The sequence below is a fragment of the Rattus norvegicus genome, chromosome 1 (assembly GCF_021556685.1).
Source record: "Rattus norvegicus strain SHRSP/BbbUtx chromosome 1, alternate assembly SHRSP_T2T, whole genome shotgun sequence".
In the NCBI taxonomy this organism is placed as follows: Eukaryota; Metazoa; Chordata; class Mammalia; order Rodentia; family Muridae; genus Rattus; species Rattus norvegicus.
The window spans coordinates 133,062,578-133,080,512 of NC_141534.1; the positions used below are offsets into that span (position 1 = coordinate 133,062,578).

General features: G+C 46.2%; 1 protein-coding gene across 3 annotated transcripts in view; it reads left to right on the top strand.

The window, feature by feature from the left end:
- Positions 1-17,935, top strand: part of Adamts17 (ADAM metallopeptidase with thrombospondin type 1 motif, 17) — a 321,560-nt gene that overhangs the window by 38,788 nt on the left and 264,837 nt on the right. For all 3 annotated transcript variants that reach the window (XM_087655318.1, NM_001432137.1, XM_087655319.1), the window contains 1 exon segment: positions 17,082-17,251. In XM_087655318.1, coding sequence (XP_087511444.1) covers positions 17,082-17,251 — 170 coding nt within the window.

The window sequence follows — 17,935 nt, forward strand, 5'->3', positions numbered from 1 at the left end:
CAGCACCACGCCATGCCCTTTAGATCTATTTTCTTTATAAGGTACCCAGTTTGATGTTAGGCTCAAAAGAAATGGAAGTTGCAGCTTCTGTGGTCTTTTGGTACCTGTGGGCCAGTCACAGCAGTCTTCCTAAGAGGGTGTCAGTGGTCTTATTTGTGTCCCGAGTACATCCTGAGACCTGCTAATATATCTGTTATGTGTAGTCCTTTCTTCTGTTCCTATAGCAGTGATATCGTTAGGTTGGATTGGTTATAGATGGCTTTATTGGGTGCAGTCCCCCAAACAAGGAGATAAGGGGGTAGAACCAGCCCTTACTTCGCATAGATAATAGCGTCAGTCTTTCTCTTTAGGTCAGATTTCTGGAGGGGCTTTGGCCATGGAGGTTCACAATGAGCTTCTCAATCCCTAATTTCCCCTTTTAGCCATATTACCCCATGGGCAGTGAAAGAGCGAAGTCACATGTGAGCTAGGACAGCTCTCATGTGACTGTAATCCCAGTTCCAGGGGATCCAACACCCTCCTCTGACCCCTGTGAGCTTCTGCATGCATGTGATACACATAGGCTCATTTAGTTTGCACATACATACACATAAATACATCTTTTTTGACATTTTTATTGTTTATTTTATTTATTTAGATTTCAAATGTTATCCCCCTTCCCAGTTTCCTCTCTTAACCCCCCCAACCTACCCCCTTGCCTTCACATGGGTGCTCCCCCACCCATCTGTCAACTCCCACCCCACTGTTCTAGCATTCCCCTACAATGGGGCATCAAGCCTTCACAGGACCAAGGGCCTCCCCTCCCTTTGACGCCAGACAAGACCATCCTCAGCTACATATGTAGCTGGAGCCATGGGTCCCTCCATGTGTACTCTTTGATTGGTGGTTTAGTTCTGGGAGCTCTGGGGGTCTGCTTGGTTGATATTGTTGTTCTTCCTGTGGGGTTGCAAACCCCTTCAGCTCTTTCAGTCCTTCCCCTAACTTCACCATTGGGGTCTCCATGCTCAGTCCGATGGTTAGCTGTGAGCATCCACATCTATATCACTAAGGCTATGGCAGAGCCTCTCAGGAGACCTCTATATATGGCTCCTGTCAGCATGCACTTCTTGGCATCAGCAATAGTGTCTGGGTTTGGTGGCTGCCTATGGGATGGATCTCCAGGTGGGGTAGTCTCTGGATGACCTTTTCTTCAGTCCCTGCTCTATTCTTTGTCCCTGTATTTCCTTTAGACAGGAGCAATTCTGTGTTAAAATTTTGATGTGGGTGGCCTCATCCCTCAACCGTGGGGGTGTGCCTAACCTCTAGATATGGTCTCTATAGGTTCTCTGCTCTCTCTGTTGGGTATTTCAGCTAATGTCATCCCTGTTTAGTCCTGGGAGCCTCTTGCTTTCCTGGTGTCTGGGACTTTCTGTTGGCCACATCCAGTTCCCCATCCCCCAATGCTTGTAGCATTGTTCAATTTCCTGACCCTCTATACTTTTTACCCATCTCTTCCCACACCTGGTCCTGCCCCCCTTTCCCCTCTCCTTCCTTTCTTCCTCCCAAATCTCTCCCGCCCTCTACCTCCCATGACTATTTTATTCCCCCTTCTAACTAGGACTGAAGCATTCACAGTTTGTTCTTCTTCTTGAGCTTCATCTGGTCCATGAGTGGATCTTGGGTAATCTGAGCTTTTTCCCTAATATCCACTTATCAGTGAGTGCATACCATGTACGTTCTTTTGTGACAATGTCACCTCATTCAGGATGATATTTTCTAGTTCCATCCATTTGCCTGTGAAATTCATAGCTGAGTAGTACTCCACTTTGTAAATGTACCACATTTTCTGTATCCATTCCTCTGGTGAGGGACATCTGGGTTGTTCCCAGCACGTAAATACATCTTTATTACACATGATTATAACCTCACAGATGGCCAAAGACCTCGATGTATTTGATGATGAATGTGCATGTAGGATGCCTGAAGACTTCCTACTGCTCAGTAAAAAAAAAAAAAGACAATCCATTCTGTTCATAAAAGCCAGCAAAGAAGAGGCTGGAGAGATGACCCAGGCAGCATTGCGTTCATCTCGCCAGCTCAAGGACCCAGGTTCCATCCGCAGAACCTATGTGTTAATTTTTTTTATTAACTTGAGTATTTCTTATATACATTTCGAGTGTTATTCCCTTTCCCGGTATCTGGGCAAACATCCCCCTCCTCCCTCCCCTTCCTTATGGGTGTTCCCCTCCCAACCCTCCCCCCATTGCTGCCCTCCCCCCAACAGTCTAGTTCACTGGGGGTTCAGTCTTAGCAGGACCCAGGGCTTCCTCTTCCACTGGTGCTCTTACTAGGATATTCATTGCTACCTATGAGGTCAGAGTCCAGGGTCAGTCCATGTATAGTCTTTAGGTAGTGGCTTAGTCCCTGGAAGCTCTGGTTGCTTGGCATTGTTGTACTATGTGTTAATTTTTAAAAGGCCGAACATTGTGGCACAAGCTTGTAATCCCAGTGGCAAGTTTGTCTGTAGAAAATGTGTGCATGTGCATGTGTGCACACATACACACACACATACACACACATACACACACATACACACACATACACACATATACACACACATACACACACATACACACATACACACACATATACACACACATACACACATACACACATACACACACATACACACACATACACACACATACACACACATATACACACACATACACACACATACACACACATATACACACATACACATATACACACATACACACATACACATACACACATACACACACATACACATACACACATACACACACATACACACACACATACACACACATACACACACATATACACATACACATATACACACATACACACATACACACACATACACACACATATACACATACACATATACACACACATACACACATACACACATACACACACATACACACACATACACACACATATACACACACACATACACATATACACACACATACACACACATACACACACATACACACACATACACACACACACACACACACACACAAGCAAAGAGCTCAAATGACTCTACATAGGATATAATACCGATGGTCGATCAATATGTAAGAAACTGAGCACTAATGGCCACCAGGGAGATTTAAATCAAAATCACCCGGAGACACCACTTTGCAACCACTCATAGACGAACTAGGTTATAATTAAAAAAAGAAGGGCACTAATGAGTGTTGACAGGGGTGTAGAGGATTTAAAACCTTCATATGCTGCTGCTAGGAATGCGAAATAGAGTAACCATCTTAGAGAAAGTCTCTTGAAAGTTTTAAAATTGTGATATGACCCAGCCATCCCATTTCTAACTTAGGTCCAAGAGACTTGAAAACTCGTGTTCTAAAAACTTACACGTCAATCCTGAGTGGTATTATTCATGGGAGAAAAAGAAAAAGAGGGGGAACATCTCAAATGCCTATCCACATGTAAATGGCAGCTAATGTAAGTGTATTTGTGGATGGGAACTTACTTGGCCATTAATAAAAAGGGAAACCATACACAGATGGATATGTGCTCCATCAATCACAGAAGAACTTTACAACGTCCTATGAGCAAGGAAGCCAGCCAGAACACATGATGGACTTACGTGAAATGCTAGGAGTCAGGAAAAGTATTCAGGCTGAATGGATAGCAATGATTTGTTAGGGTTAGAGTGGAGGAGAGCAGGGAGCAATGAGGAGTGGGTAGGGTTTGTTGGGAGACAATAAGCTGTTCAGAGTATGGTGACTGCACAGTCCTGTGAACCACCGAGTCATATCCCGATGTGAATTGTGTCTACAGTACGTGAATCTCATCTCAATGAAGCTATTATGGAATTAAGGGCCAGTGAAAGTGATGACATATGCCTAGAATCCCAGCACTTGGGAGGGACACCTAACTACACGGTGAGGAGAAAAGACCACATAGTCTTAACGGCATGAAATGCCAAGTACTGTCCTTTAATTATGAACTATGCCCAGGGTTATAAAAATATCTACAAGCAAAAGTGAAGTAAAGGGGGATTTGGGAGAAGACAAGATTCTGGGTTCTTCTTTGTACACAAGAGAAAGCTCAAGTTCTACCTTTCCTTGACATGAATTGTCAGAAGTTAATAGAGGAACACACGGCCCTTGAGATGATAAAGATAAGCCCCCAGTCAAATTGCTCACTCAGTTAATAGAGATGGTAAAATGAAATCTAGTTAACACGAGAGAACATAAGAAGAACTAAAGTGTGGCAGAAAGTCAAAGATGATAAATTTTATAATAAATATAAAGGCATCAAAATTCTTACTTGAAAGATGAGACTTAGAGGAGATGCTGAAAAAGGTAAGAACATGGGTGAACATTCACAGGCATGATTAAGAGGGGCTGAAAGCAGAGAAGTGTTTAACCCTGTGTTATAAAACCTCAACATGGTGTCATCTCCTTCTTCCATTTTAACTAGTGAGCAACTTGTAAGGCTCTGGACCTGGCTCCAACAATGGGCCCTTTGTTCATTTGTCTTCCTGTATGGTGAGAACTGTGTGCTGTAGCAAGTTGCACACAAGGACCCTGGTGAAGGCCTCTTGAGAAAGTAGCATTGGAGTTGTGTATACGAGTTGGTAGAATGATGGGCTACTAGGGGAAGAACTTTCTGGATATAGATACAGCACATACAGGGCTTCTGGGGAAAGACTGAAGAAGTGCCTGATCACAAGAAAGGTTGGTGTGATGGGCTTTGTTCTAGTTAGGTCTAGGAAACCAAGTGTGAGTTGCCTGCCAAGGGTTTCTGCCCTCCACTGGCTTGTCTTGTTAACTCCAGTGTCCTTCCAGGCTGTTTGCACTGCTCTGGCTCTGAGGGCCTCATTGGTAACTTCTTGGTTATCCATTGCAGGGTAGGAGCCTCAGTGGGTCAGGGTTCTCACAGGGCTAGAAGGGCCACAGCTTGTGGCTGCCTAAGAAGGACGCTTTACTCCCAGGCTCCTTGTATTTTGGAGACAGATTTCTTTAGGAAGGAATCACATTCTGGTGAGTTGGTCTGGGCTCAAAAAAGACTTCTCCCTCCCTGTGCTAGTCAGGTGTTTTCCTGCATTTTAGGGGACACCTGGAGACCCCACAGGCTTTCTGTGAACACTGCTGTGGAAAGACTGTGGGTGTTTGACTCATCTGGGAGAAGCCCCAGACACCCAAGCACCCCACAGGCTAAGGCTATGTTGTTCTCTCCTCAGCTTTGGGAAGTGTGCCATTCTTCTGTTTGTTTATTCGTGTACTTCATTCTCTTACAAACTCACTTTAAGACAACAGTTAATACCTACTGTGTGGCCCCCGTCTGTGTACTGTGTACGGGGTAGAAAGGGGAGATGCTGGTTCAGTCCTTCAAACCTTAGCAGCCTAGGGAGAGACTGAGGGACCTCACAGGATGTGGACCAGCGTCGGGAGCAGGGGGAGGACAGAGCCTTCAGCTTTAGTTGGATTTGGGGCCGAAGCAACGAAGCTGGAGAATTTGGGTTACTGGCTGGCCCCTCCAAAGGTGGAGGAATTCTTCAGCTGTCTGTGAAGATTTTTGCGGCGTCCTCATTGAAGATGAAAGGCCTTCTGTTAAAAGCAACAATTCTCAGGGTCTCCATGGGGGATTCCAGGTGCAGAGAAGGGCGGATTGCTCTACAGGTTTTTGTTTGTCTTGTCTTGCTCTGGTTGAAACATGAACACATTAATTAATTCCTTCCCCCAAGCAGTGTGTCAGTGGAATGTTCTATCCCCCCCACCCCCCATCTTCCATCAACTTAGAAGATAAAGCTGTCAGTAGCCCAAGTTAATCTTTCAGTTAAGGACTCTGCTGAAGGGGGTGGCAAAAGCCCCAGGATAGTTCTAAGCACTGCTGGGTTTTGTTTTGGATTTGAGACTGCCAAATGCATGTCTCTGAGGTGATTGTCATATGGGGAACTCTCTACACTGTCCAGGTTGGGTGGCTGCATATTCTGTGGTGACCTACCCTCTCCACTCTTCTTAAGGGTAGAAAGGAAGTGGATATCTGTCATCAGCCAACCCCGCCTCCTACCCTCGAGCTTGCATATTCACATGTTGAAACTGTAACCCCCAATACCTCAGGATGTACCTGTCTTTGCAGTTGCTAGGATCTTTCTGGAAAGGAGTAAGAGAGGGTCTGACAGCAAGCCTTGGTTCAATATGAATGCCATCCTCATAAGTAAGGAAGAATTCAAAGGGCTGGGGAAATGGCTCTGTGGAAGCTGCTTCCTGCACTGGTAGAAGGACTTTGAGTGCAGGTCCTCAGAACCCATAAAAAACCAGTACAAGGAGTACATGTCCAAGAACTGGGACTCCTAGAGGCATGGAAGAAGGAGCAGGAGAAGCTCATGGGCCAAAATATGCAGAAGCCAGCAAGGACCTCATCTCAGAGGAAGGCAAAGATGGCTACCTGAAAGAGTGCTCTGGCCACATTCATGCTATAGCACAGGTATGCCCAAGCTCTCATAGAAATGCATGCATGCATGCATGTGTGCATGGTGGGGCAGATTTAAATAATCAATTTGGACACATACAGCATGTAAAGACACAAGAAGACAGTTTTCTGTGAGCTCAGGAGAGAGACCCGAGTGGACCTTTCTTCACAGCCCTCAGAGGGACCCAGCCCCAGAGTTACCTTCATCCCCTAGATCCACTTTCAACAAAGTATATTTCTGTGGTTTTAGCAGTGCGCTCCCTCACACCCATCCCCTATCCTGGGGTACTTTATGACAGACCTAGAAAGATGATACTAGTTTTATTTACAAGTACATTTAATATTCATTCAAAGTTCAGATAAAGAGCAAAGATTGATGGGAAATTCACCAGAAAGTTCAGCATTCTCCTTTAGTTTGGGGTCTTCTGTCCAAGTCAGGCTGCTGGTCCTCTACTCCATTAGGCACCGAGGCTCTTTCTATCTGATTCTGACTTGCATTTCCTACCTGCCTTAAGTTCCTCTGTTATTAGCTAATCTGCAAATGTCCCTCTGAGGGCTGTGAAGAAAAGGTCCACTCGGGTCTCTCTTCTGGGCTCACAGAAGGCTGTCTTCTATTCCTGTGTCTTCATATGCTGTATGTATATTAACTATAGTTAGACTTTGCTGTTGCTAGGTCCTTTTGGATACAATGGAGGTGGTGTCTTCATGCCCCATCATCAGGAAGGCAGCTCTCCCAAAAGCTTTGTCATATTTCCTGGATTCATGTTCCCAGCAGGTGTCTTCAGCCATAGGTGCTCATAGGAAGGAGGCTTTTCTTGGCTCCCCCTACTGGAATGGGGTGTGGGGGTAGGGCAGACAGCACCCAGCTGTGCAGGGTCTGGGCTTGGTTGATGTTCACTGAGCTACTGTATCTTTCCTTGCTGGATAGGAAGATGGTGAGAAACCTGGCTCTCCTTCCTTAGATATCTGTGAGGCCGTCATCTGCAAATGCCACTGGAAGAGGGGAGCAGCAGAGACAGAGCGAGGGGGCATCCTTCAAGAACTGCTTTCCTCAGCAGTCCATCCTGAGGAACTCCTCTGTCTGATCTAGCTCCTCCATAGACATCTCCCAGTTGCTCCCATTTCCCTGCCTCTAAAATAGGTTATTGCTTCTTTCATCTGTGATGCCGGGTGACTTCTCCTTCCTGCTCACTGCAGTTCTGTCCCCATGGCCATCTTCAGCCCTGGGAGATGGGGAGCAGTGCCCTTCCTCCTGTTTTCCCTGGCATGCCACCCATTCTGCCATGTCTTTCCACCCTGGCCTCCTCACCCCTCACAGTCCTCACAGTCCAGTCTTTGGTTCCCCCACCCCCATCTAGTCATGTGGCTTTGCTGTCCTTGAAGGGTTGGCACTGGTGCTGATGCTTCCTAAAAGTCCGCTGGTTTTCCTCATAAACTCCGAGTCTTCGTACCATCAACTAGCTTCCAAGCCTCTTAACTGTGCCTTAATCCACCCTCTCGCCACTACCACCACCTTGTTTTTCTTCACTGCTGTTAGCCCTGGTTCAGTAACTGGCTTTGTCACTCACAGGGTAATCCTGGATCCACAAGCCAGACTCCCACTTTGTGGTCCTCCCTTGTTCACCCCATTAGTCCGGATGCTGTGAATTTCACCTCCTGAACCTTCTTGTGTTCCTCCTTCCTCCTGCAGGTTCCCTTTGGTCCAGCTCTCATCTCTTCTCAACCAGGAACCTGTTACCCACAGCAACCAGGGCAACACAGTTGACATACAAGCCCTGATTAGCATCTGGCTCCAGGAATAAAGAGAAACGCTTGACATTTTCCTTTTCACCTTCACCTGTTTGTTCTTGCTCAGTAACCCTCTGGTTTTTAGCCTACGGTTTTTCTATAATAAGTTGTGCCCCTTGCTTTCCCTGAAGCCCGTGATGGATTGGATGAGGAATGTCTCTCATCATCTCTAGGATTTGAACACTTGGTTCCCAGTTAGTGGAACTGTTCAGGGAGACTTAGGAAGTGTGGCCCTCGGGGGAGGGCTTTGAGAGTAACACAGTGCGCCCCCTGACCCCCACACTTCCGTTTCCTTCCTGTTCCATGCTTGTGGTTCAAGATGCACACTATTATCTCATTACTCCAGCTGCCATGTCTGCTGCCCCTGTCTCTGCTTCTCTGCTCATGTAGGCTCTAGCCCTCCGAACAGGAGTCCTAAATCAGCCCTTTCTTCTACAAGTGGCCTTGGTCATGGCGTTTGTCACAGCGGCATCCTGAGTGCAGACCGTTCCTGATGCAATCTTGGCATGTCGGAGCTGGCCATTTCCCCTACCGATTAAAAAAATTAAAAGGTAGGGGAAAAGTCTCACCAGAAATCTTGGGGAGTTCCAGTGAAGCCACCATATAATACTGGGAAAAAAAATGGAGGACCTCTCACCCAGTTCTTAATCTTATTAATGAAAAAAAGAACTGGCTGGAATGGAAGCTCGAGAACAATCTGTTAGAGGTTAAAAGAAAATTTCTGGGACACTCAAGCCGTAAATCTTGCAATTGCCCTAGAGGAGAATGGAGGGGAGAGGGAGGGAAAGTCATTCCATTGATGTAAGCTAGCATGAAGGTCATTTCATGGTACGGAGGGGAGCTTTAGAAAAATGGTGTGGCCTTTAAAGATTTTGGCCATCCTCCGAAAGAGAGAAGAGAATGAAAAGGACTAGCCATGCCCTTCCATGTCAAGACTCAGAAAGATGGACAGACCCTGCGGAAGTCCCTGGTAGTTCTGAAGACCTCACTGGAGAGAGCAATTCTTGGAAAGAAAAGAATATTAAGGTGAAGCTACCTTCCTAGGTTCTCTAACCAGACCCGGACTGACCAGCCTCACTTGACTAACCCTCAAGGAGGAGACATTACTAGGTCTCCCTCCATGTAGAGAGAGACTATATACATTATTTACAAGAACATTCCCATACTGGAGTAGCAGCCGGAATCTCTCTATGATCCCTAACGGTTTCTGCCCCTTGGTTTTGACCACAGTGTGAGCTTGGGAAGCCTCCTCGCTGAGGTATGGCTATCCTGTGATCTGTTCATTTGAGTAGCTGCAAGGATTCATAGTAACTGAAAGGCTGGCCCACTGGGTGGTACTCTTGGGAGGAGAATGGAACCGCTGGGAACTATGGCCTAGTGGGAGGTCTTTATGTCATTTGGGTATATGTATCAAAAAGGGTTGCCAGACTCTGAGCCATCCTTTCTCTTTCTGCTAACCTTTGAGAAGTGACCAGTCCACATCCAGGATACCTCATCTGAGTAGGAGAGGCAACTTGGTCCCATGGGATCTTTCCAGCCATGCCCAGAGTCACAAAGACATCATGCATGCAGACACCTGCCTGCGAGTAAAATCAAAAGACATTCAGTTACAGTTCATGGATAATTATCAAGGACCTGTGTCCTTATGTCACCATCTGCCACCCCTCACTAGAACAGAACTGATACGAGTTCCAATGCTTTTGAAATTCGACCTGTGAACTAGACAACCCTTGTCTCTTTACAACGTTAATTGTCTCAGGCATTTCAGGGTAGCAATGCAAAGCTAAAATGCCCTGAATTTATAGCGGGCCACTTATCTTCCTCCCTTAGACTGGTGTGTAGCAATGTCTTCTGCTTCTTCCCCACACTTGTGCCATGTATAATTTTAAATTGTCCTTCTGGCCTACTTGGTTTAGTCTATTCCTTCCCTGTGGTCCCCAAGACTGTGGCAGTGTTTACCACACTCGGGTCCTTGATGGTTTCTGCATACTTGGGGCCTTTGTGGCTCTGAACATGGCTGGAGAGATCCCCTGGGGCCAGGACAGCTTTCCTGCCCTGGCCCTGTGCCCTTGGCGAGTGCCGACCTGGGTCTCAAAAGGCTGCCGAGTGCAGACATGATTTTGAGCTTCAGGGGTATCAGCTCCTCGCTTGGAATCTTAACCACACAAAAGGAAAAAAAAACTGCAACTATTTTTCCACCTTTCTTTTTAAGGAATTTACATGAAAAAAAAAAAAAGATGGCTTTTATAAAAATGACTTGGCCTTGGAGGAAGTTATTTAAAGAATTCATACTTGGAGAGAAAAAAAAAGAGTTTTCCTCCTTCTTGTAAGAAACAAAAAATAGGAGGGCATTATTTTTCAAGGACGGTGGGATTTAGATTGCTGTGAGGGGCTTTACCTGGCTGGGAGCTCGGGGTCACATGGGTCACCATTTTCAGTCAAAAAGGTGGTTTTCTATGGACAGATTCTTTGCTTTTAAATTATATTTATGTAAGACACATTTCTGTCTTTTTTTTTTTCTCTTTTGAGCTGATAGTTCGATAGTTCTTTTGGAGAGCATCGACTGTGCAAGCTATGTGTGTTGGACTTTCATACCATGCCTAAGCATGCACTGCTGGCCCCATCTGGCCCAGGCCCTAGCTTGACTTGGATGTGGAAACATGGTCTCGACACCTGGGATACGGGAATACTAGGGTACCGAGAAGCCTGGCCTGTGTTAACCCATCTCCATCACTGGCAACTCCCTTGTCTGGGTTCTGTCAGATGGTGACTGAGACTAGAGACTGACACTCAGGTCTCTGGCAGTGTTTTGCCCCAGAGTCAGATGGGGCACAGTGGGAAGGTACTGGAGGGCAAAAGTCGCATCACCTTGGTACCTTTGAGGCACCAGGAGGAGGCTCTGGGTATGATTTATTTTGGCTTGTGATTGCAGAGGGTTTCTGTCCGTTAGAGAGGAAGGTCTGGTAGAGGAGCTTGGTCATGAATTGGCACAGGGAGTCTTTTTAACTCTTTTATGCAGAGGTTACTGAAATAAAGAAGGTCTTCTCCCCTCTGCCCTGTCTCTCATGCTGGCTTGTTTGCCCTAATTACAGTCTCCATCTCAGAGCTGCAAGCTGACATAAGGGACAGATAGCCTTCCTCTTGGCCCAGGCTAATCTTTTATAACTCCCCACACTGGTGTGCAGGGTCTCCTGGAATCCCCCACCTTGCTTACAGATAAGCTGGGGAAAGCCAATGGTTTATGTGGTTGAGACGAGGTCTGGTTCTGATGCTCCAACCTCTGGCTGTCCCCTGTCCCACGAGTCACAGCAAGAACACATTCTTGTTTCTTGCCTTGGAATGCTGGTATGGGAGAGACTGACACCAAGGTGATCATAGTTAGCTGTCAACATTCCCCATTTGTGCCCTCGTCTTTGACACCTTGGCCTGAAGTGCCTTCTCCTGTCCACTCAAGGTTGCCCAGTGCCCTTGGGCATCTGCCTGTATTTCCTCCACTCTGTTTTTCTCAGCCTTCTAATTTGCTTCTGTGATGGGAAAAGACATGCTCTTCCTGTGCCTGGTCACAAAGGGCACATTGAGACCGTCCCTGGAATTGGCCTTAGGACACCTTAGGACACTAGAGCCGTGCACAGCAGGATATGGAGGAATTTAGGGAGGGACTTCATGCCCAATATTTTATTCTTTCTACAGAGAATGCTTAAATACTTTTATTATTATTTCTTTTTTTTAGAGCTAGAGACAAAACCCAGGGCTTCAAGCATGCTAGAGTAACCCTCTACCATTGAGCCACACCCATAGCCTGATTAATTTTTAATAAGAGAGAATATTTACCTAATGGATTGGTTAACGAATATTGAGAATTTTTTATTTTCCAAGGAGAAAAATTAGTAACTACATAACCTTTTATGTAGTTTTGTTATTCATCCATTTATTTGTTTCAAGACAGGGTTTCTCTGGATAGCTCAGGCTGTCCCGGAATTCATTCTGTAGACCAGGCTGGCCTCCAACTCAGAGATCTGCCTGCCTCTGCTTTCCCAGTGCTGGGATTAAAGGCCTGCACCACCCCATTTGGCCTCATTTATGTATTTTAATATGTGGGTTTATGTGTATGAGTATACCAAATGTGTACTGTACATTGTGAACAAATGTGAACATACATGTGCCTGTATGTATAGACAGAGGCCAGAGGGGGTCATAAGGGTGTCCTGCTCTTTCACTGCCCACCTAGTCCTTTGGGACAGGGTCACTCGGAAGTTCCAGTGAGTTCTGTCTGTTCCAACTCCATAGGCCTGGTTCCAGGCATGTGTGTGACCACACCCTGCTTTTGGCATGGCTTTGGGGGTGTGAGCTCAGGTGCTCACACTTGCGTTGTGCCTCCTCCCCAGTCCCCAGATGTGTTTGCTCAGTACCTTTGACAGGTCCCAAACTCGTAGAACAAATCATAATTCAAGTATTGAAAACGTTTAACGATTAGACCGTCCTTTGTAGCTTCATAGCTTTTCTTCTCTTCCCCTATCCCTTGCCTTATTCTAAAAGACCCAGAGTGTCTTATGTAAACAAATCAAATCGTCTGCTTTAGTGGTTCATTGGAGTACAGGGAGAATAAAAGCAAAATAAAAAAAGTATGGAGGTAGTTCTTTAATATCTCCAGGTGGTTACTAACTCAGCCATATACTGACGAAGCAAGCCTCAGGCTCGGCTTCAGAAGTGACTCCTGGTGTCTCACGATGTGTCCTCATTGTCAATATGAGGGCCTCTGTTTCTCCCATGGTAGCTTGGGAGCAGAGCTTGAGGACATTCCCCATCTAGTTACAAGCCTGACGCCTGCACTCGACTACTCTAGTGATGGGGAACCCAGCACTGTGTGATCCCCAAGACTTGTTTCTTTTACCTTGAAGGTGCTGATAAACATCTTGGTGTCTGCGATCTGTCTATTGGGGTATATTTATACACTTTAGGAATTCTAAGGTATGAGTGTGTTGAGACTCTCTCCTCAATGCAGTAACAGCCATGGAACACCAAGTAGGGGATAGGTGGTGAGAGTGTGGGGAAGGCAGGTTCCCTCTCAAGAACTTCCACCTGTCCCACCCCCAAGAGGGACACCTGAATTGGAAGGCAGTTCAAGTCCACAATGTCCTATCTCTGGTTCTCAAATCTAGGGTTTGAAGACTGCCTTGGAGAGCAGCAGTTCTCAACCTGTGGGCCGTGACCTCTTTGGTGTTCAAATGACCTTTTCGGGGAGTTCATATATCATATAGCCTGTATATCAGACGTTTATATTATGATTCAAAACAGTAGCAATCAAAATTACAGTTATGAAATAGCAATGAAAATAATTCTATGGCTGGGGAGTCACCACAACATGACTTATTAGAGGGTCACAGCCTTAGGACGGTTGAGAACCACTGGAGTAGAGGAGCGGAGAAGGGAACAGGGTTAAATACATGCCACTAGTGGGCACTTTGGTAGGAGGAACTGGTTCTGAAGTTCTTTGTTTGCTTTCGAGACAAGATCTTACTATCTTGGAGCGCTGGAAGACAAGGTTGGTCTTGAACTTGTGATCCCCCTGCTTCAGCCTCCTGCATACTGGGGTCATGATCCACCAGGCCCATGGCCTAGTTCTGGTAGTCTATCATACAGTAAGTCAACTGTGGTCTGTACAGAAGAAGGGTTCAGAGTTCTCCTGCAGACAGAAATGGTAAATGCTTAAGGAGGTGGAAAGGCTAATTGTCTTGATTTAATCACTGCACACTTTTATGCAAGCAGTGGCTGATTATACCATAAACATGTAGACATGTATTGTGCATTGATCAGAAAAAATTGCCAAAAATAAATTGAAAGAAAAAATGAAAAGCTGAACTATAAAACGAATGCTGGAGCAGGAACAAAATCAGTGTTTTTCACACTCATTTTCTGGGGAGGCCTGGTCTGCATTGAAGTGTGGGACTGGTTTTAAAAAAAAATACTCATTTATTCCTTTTTTTAAAAAATAATTTTTTATTTATTTTACCCATGTGAGTACACTGTTGCTGTCTTCACACACCAAAAGAGGGAGTCAGATCCCATTACAGGTGATTGTGAGTCACCATGTGGTTGCTGAGAATTGAACTCAGGACCTCTGGGAGAGCAGTCAGTGCTCTTAACCGCTGAGCCATCTCTCCAGCCCCCTCGTTTATTCCTTTAATTCATTTCCCTGGGTGGGTTTGTTCAGTGACTATTTCCCATAGGAAATAGTTCCCCAGGAGGCTTCTACACTAGGAGGAGCAAATGAGACTGCAGAGTGAAAACTCTTTCAAATTGCTGGGTCCTGATCAATGTGCTTTACCTGCCTCTTGGCATCCTTCAGGGTCCATTACCACGTACAGCTTGGAGGACTGATACTCAGTGCAAGATGATGTGGTAAAATGTTCAGGAGGCACCTGCTCCTCTTGTCAAGGGGTGACATGCTATGCCCTTGACTCTCTAGTCTCACATGTTCAGGCTGCTGCTGCTTCTCCTCCTCCATCTCCTCCTCCTCCTCCTCTTCCCCCTCCTCCTCTTCTCCTCTTCCTCCTCTTCTCTTCCTCCTCTTCCTCCTCCACCTTTTTCATTTTCTTTGTCTTCTGCTGCTGCTGCTTCCTTTTCTCCTCCTCCCTTCCTCCTCCTCCCCTCCTCTTCCTCCAACTTTTCTTCCTCCTCTTCCTTCTCCTCCTCCTTTTCTGAGACAGGGTTTCTCCGTGTAGCCCTGGCTGTCCTGGAGCTCACTCTACAGACCAGGCTATCCTCGAGCTCACAGAGACACACCTGGGATCAGGGCATGTGTCACCACTGCCTGCCTGTGTTTAGACTCTTAAGTGGTATTTGAATGAATCTGTTAGGAGCCACTGAAAATGCAGCATTCTCTGCACCATGGCAAAGTTTAAAACCAAGCATGAACAGCCAGTGGGAACGTCTGCAGGTGAGAACACTAGTTGACGGTATCCTGAGATGAATTCTAAGCAAACATTAGGAAAAGCTGAGGCCACCCGAGAGCCGTGACTATTCACTTACCTGGAAGACAGCTGTCAGGCAGGTTCCACTGAAGCTCCTCCTTGGGAACAGGTGTCCCTCAACTCTGTTGCTTTAAAAAGAAACAGAGGGACTCTACGAATTCCACGTCGGCAGATTGGTCATATCCAAGCCTTGGCAGGTGTTGGGAAACCGGAAAGTGGGCATCGCTCTTGTTCTGTCTGTCTAGTTTGGTGAATGTGGATGTGAGGAGTCCACAGGGCCTCATTCATTCTGTTTGTGTGCAAAGGCAGTGCCACCTGAGACCTCACCCTTTGTCCTGATCTGTGGGGCTCAGAAGGCAGCCAGAAGCAGAACAGCCTGTGGGGGCGAGGAGACATCCTTGTCTTACATTTACATTTTTTTGGATGAATCTGGTGACATATTTTGCTTCCTATTTTATCATTTAGAGTTTAAAAGTGGCATCTGTTATTTTTCACAAAGTCAGATTTCTTCAAATAAGTGAATAAGTACATCACTATTTGTGCAGATTTGGAAAGTGCTGAGTCAGAAAGGAAAATGAATATTCTATCACCCACCATTAACGTTTACTTTTTCATTGCTCATTTACTTGTTTCCCTGAAGGTACTTGTTCATATGGTGTTCCTGCAAACTTGGGACCTAACTGTATATACAGACTTGAGGTTGTGTCTCTGTATATAATAGTCTCCCTAGACAGACTTTTCAGGATTGAATCCTTCTTATTATTGGCCAGCTTTCTCTGCACTTGGTTTTGATGAGAATCTTCCCAGGTTCTCAAGATTGTAGACCATGTTGAGTAGCATTACTGTTTCCCAAACCCCACTCACAGATCAGGTTGTTCATGCTATCGACTTTTGCACCTAGAATGATTGGGGTCACCTTTACAAAGACTCAGCACACATGTGTTTTACTCTATGAATGACATAACAGCCTTTTCCATGTAAGCCACTGCTAAGATGGGAATACCCAATTGCTTTTCACGTTAGAGTTTCAAAGGTGTGCTCCATTCACATTCACCTGTTGCGTGGGTCAGAGACAGTGCCCCACACAGAGACGTTGTCGGCCCTCACTCAGCAGCCTCTGACTTTCAGAGTGGGCTCTATAAATGAAAAAAAAAGATGTTTGTGTACATAAGATCTTATGGAGGCACGGTTTGCCTAACAAGTCCACAGAGGAATCCCACATGGTCAATACCTACCCTTCCTCGTTTTGAGGAAAGAGCAAGCTAACAGCCTGCATGTGCATTGTGATCCTTTTCTTACTATACTTTTCTTCTTTTGCGTTTACTTCTATTGTTTCTGTGCCTGTTGAGGTTTATGGCCCCTTCTTCTTGACTCTCAGTGCAGTCGCTTATCTCACAAGGGAATGAACCCTGCTCTCAACCAAGCCTGCTTCCTTGGTTCCAGGTATCATTAGGGAAGTTGGGTGCCTTTCATGTAGGTCTGTATCATCACTCTGAAGAGCCCCTCATTACTTGATGTGGCCCTTTTCCCCTGCCTGCTGGGTGAGGCTCTCTGTGCTTCTATTATGAATGGGTTTCTATTTTCTGATGTTGAGCATCAAGTACCTCCTTGGCTGTGAGGATGAACAAGGGAGCGTTTTCCTTTGAGACTTGCCCCGGTAGCTCATTCTCTGGCTTCCATATGGTACCACCAGTGGCTGGGAATTCAGTCTACCCTGTGTTACCATGGAGATCTGCAGCCTTGGGTTCATCTGTAGGCACTTGAGACTGACCATATTCTCGGGGCTTCTCATGGTATGGTTTCATAAATTAGTAAGCTGAGAACTGCACAAATGTCTCTATCATTTTCTAGAAGAGAAGCCCAGGAAAGGCAAGCTGTCTTGGGATTGGAGAGAGCGGAGGAATGCCATCCGGCTCACCAATGAGCACACGGTGGAGACCCTTGTGGTGGCCGATGCTGACATGGTGCAGTACCACGGGGCAGAGGCTGCACAGAGATTCATCCTCACCGTCATGAACATGGTGAGTCCATGCGGGTCCTGCTGTTGCTGGGCTCAGATTTCTCCAAGAGGGAGGTGGGTGTGGCACCCTTATCTCCTGAGGCAAGGAGGCCGCTGGCTTGGTCTGCAGCAGCCTGTGGTCCTGAGAGCAGGCGCAATGAACAGGAGAAGGGCCTGATTCCGGATTCTACCTGCTGTGATGTTCTCAGGCTTGGGTTTGCTCGGTGATGGGAATGTTCATGACCACACTTTCCAAGACCCTTGGTACATGCAAGACCTTTTCCAAGGGACAGGCGTGTGGAAGGGAGAGTTAGCCTCTGCTCTCGTAATGCTGAGTCTGCTTGGAGAAATCAGAATCGAACCTTAGTTGAAAAGTAGCTGACCATGTGCCACAGGAACTTGTAGTGATTGTGAGAGTTGTCTATTGAGGATGCCAAGAAAGGGGCTCTGACGCCAACTCTGCACCCACTTTGTCGAGTGGGGATAGAGGGAAACCTTTATACAGTGGGTGGGTGAGGGAGAGGCTACTTCGTCAAAGTCTTCTTTCTTCAAAGGCATCCACATTCCACCCAGCCATCTGCCTTCCCAGCAAATGCTTTTGAAGGCCCTCAAAAACCTTTAACACCGTGCTCTGGGCTAGAGCTACAAATGCAACACCCAATCTGGTCCTTCCCCTGGGAGGCTATAGTCTTAGCAGGCGGAACAT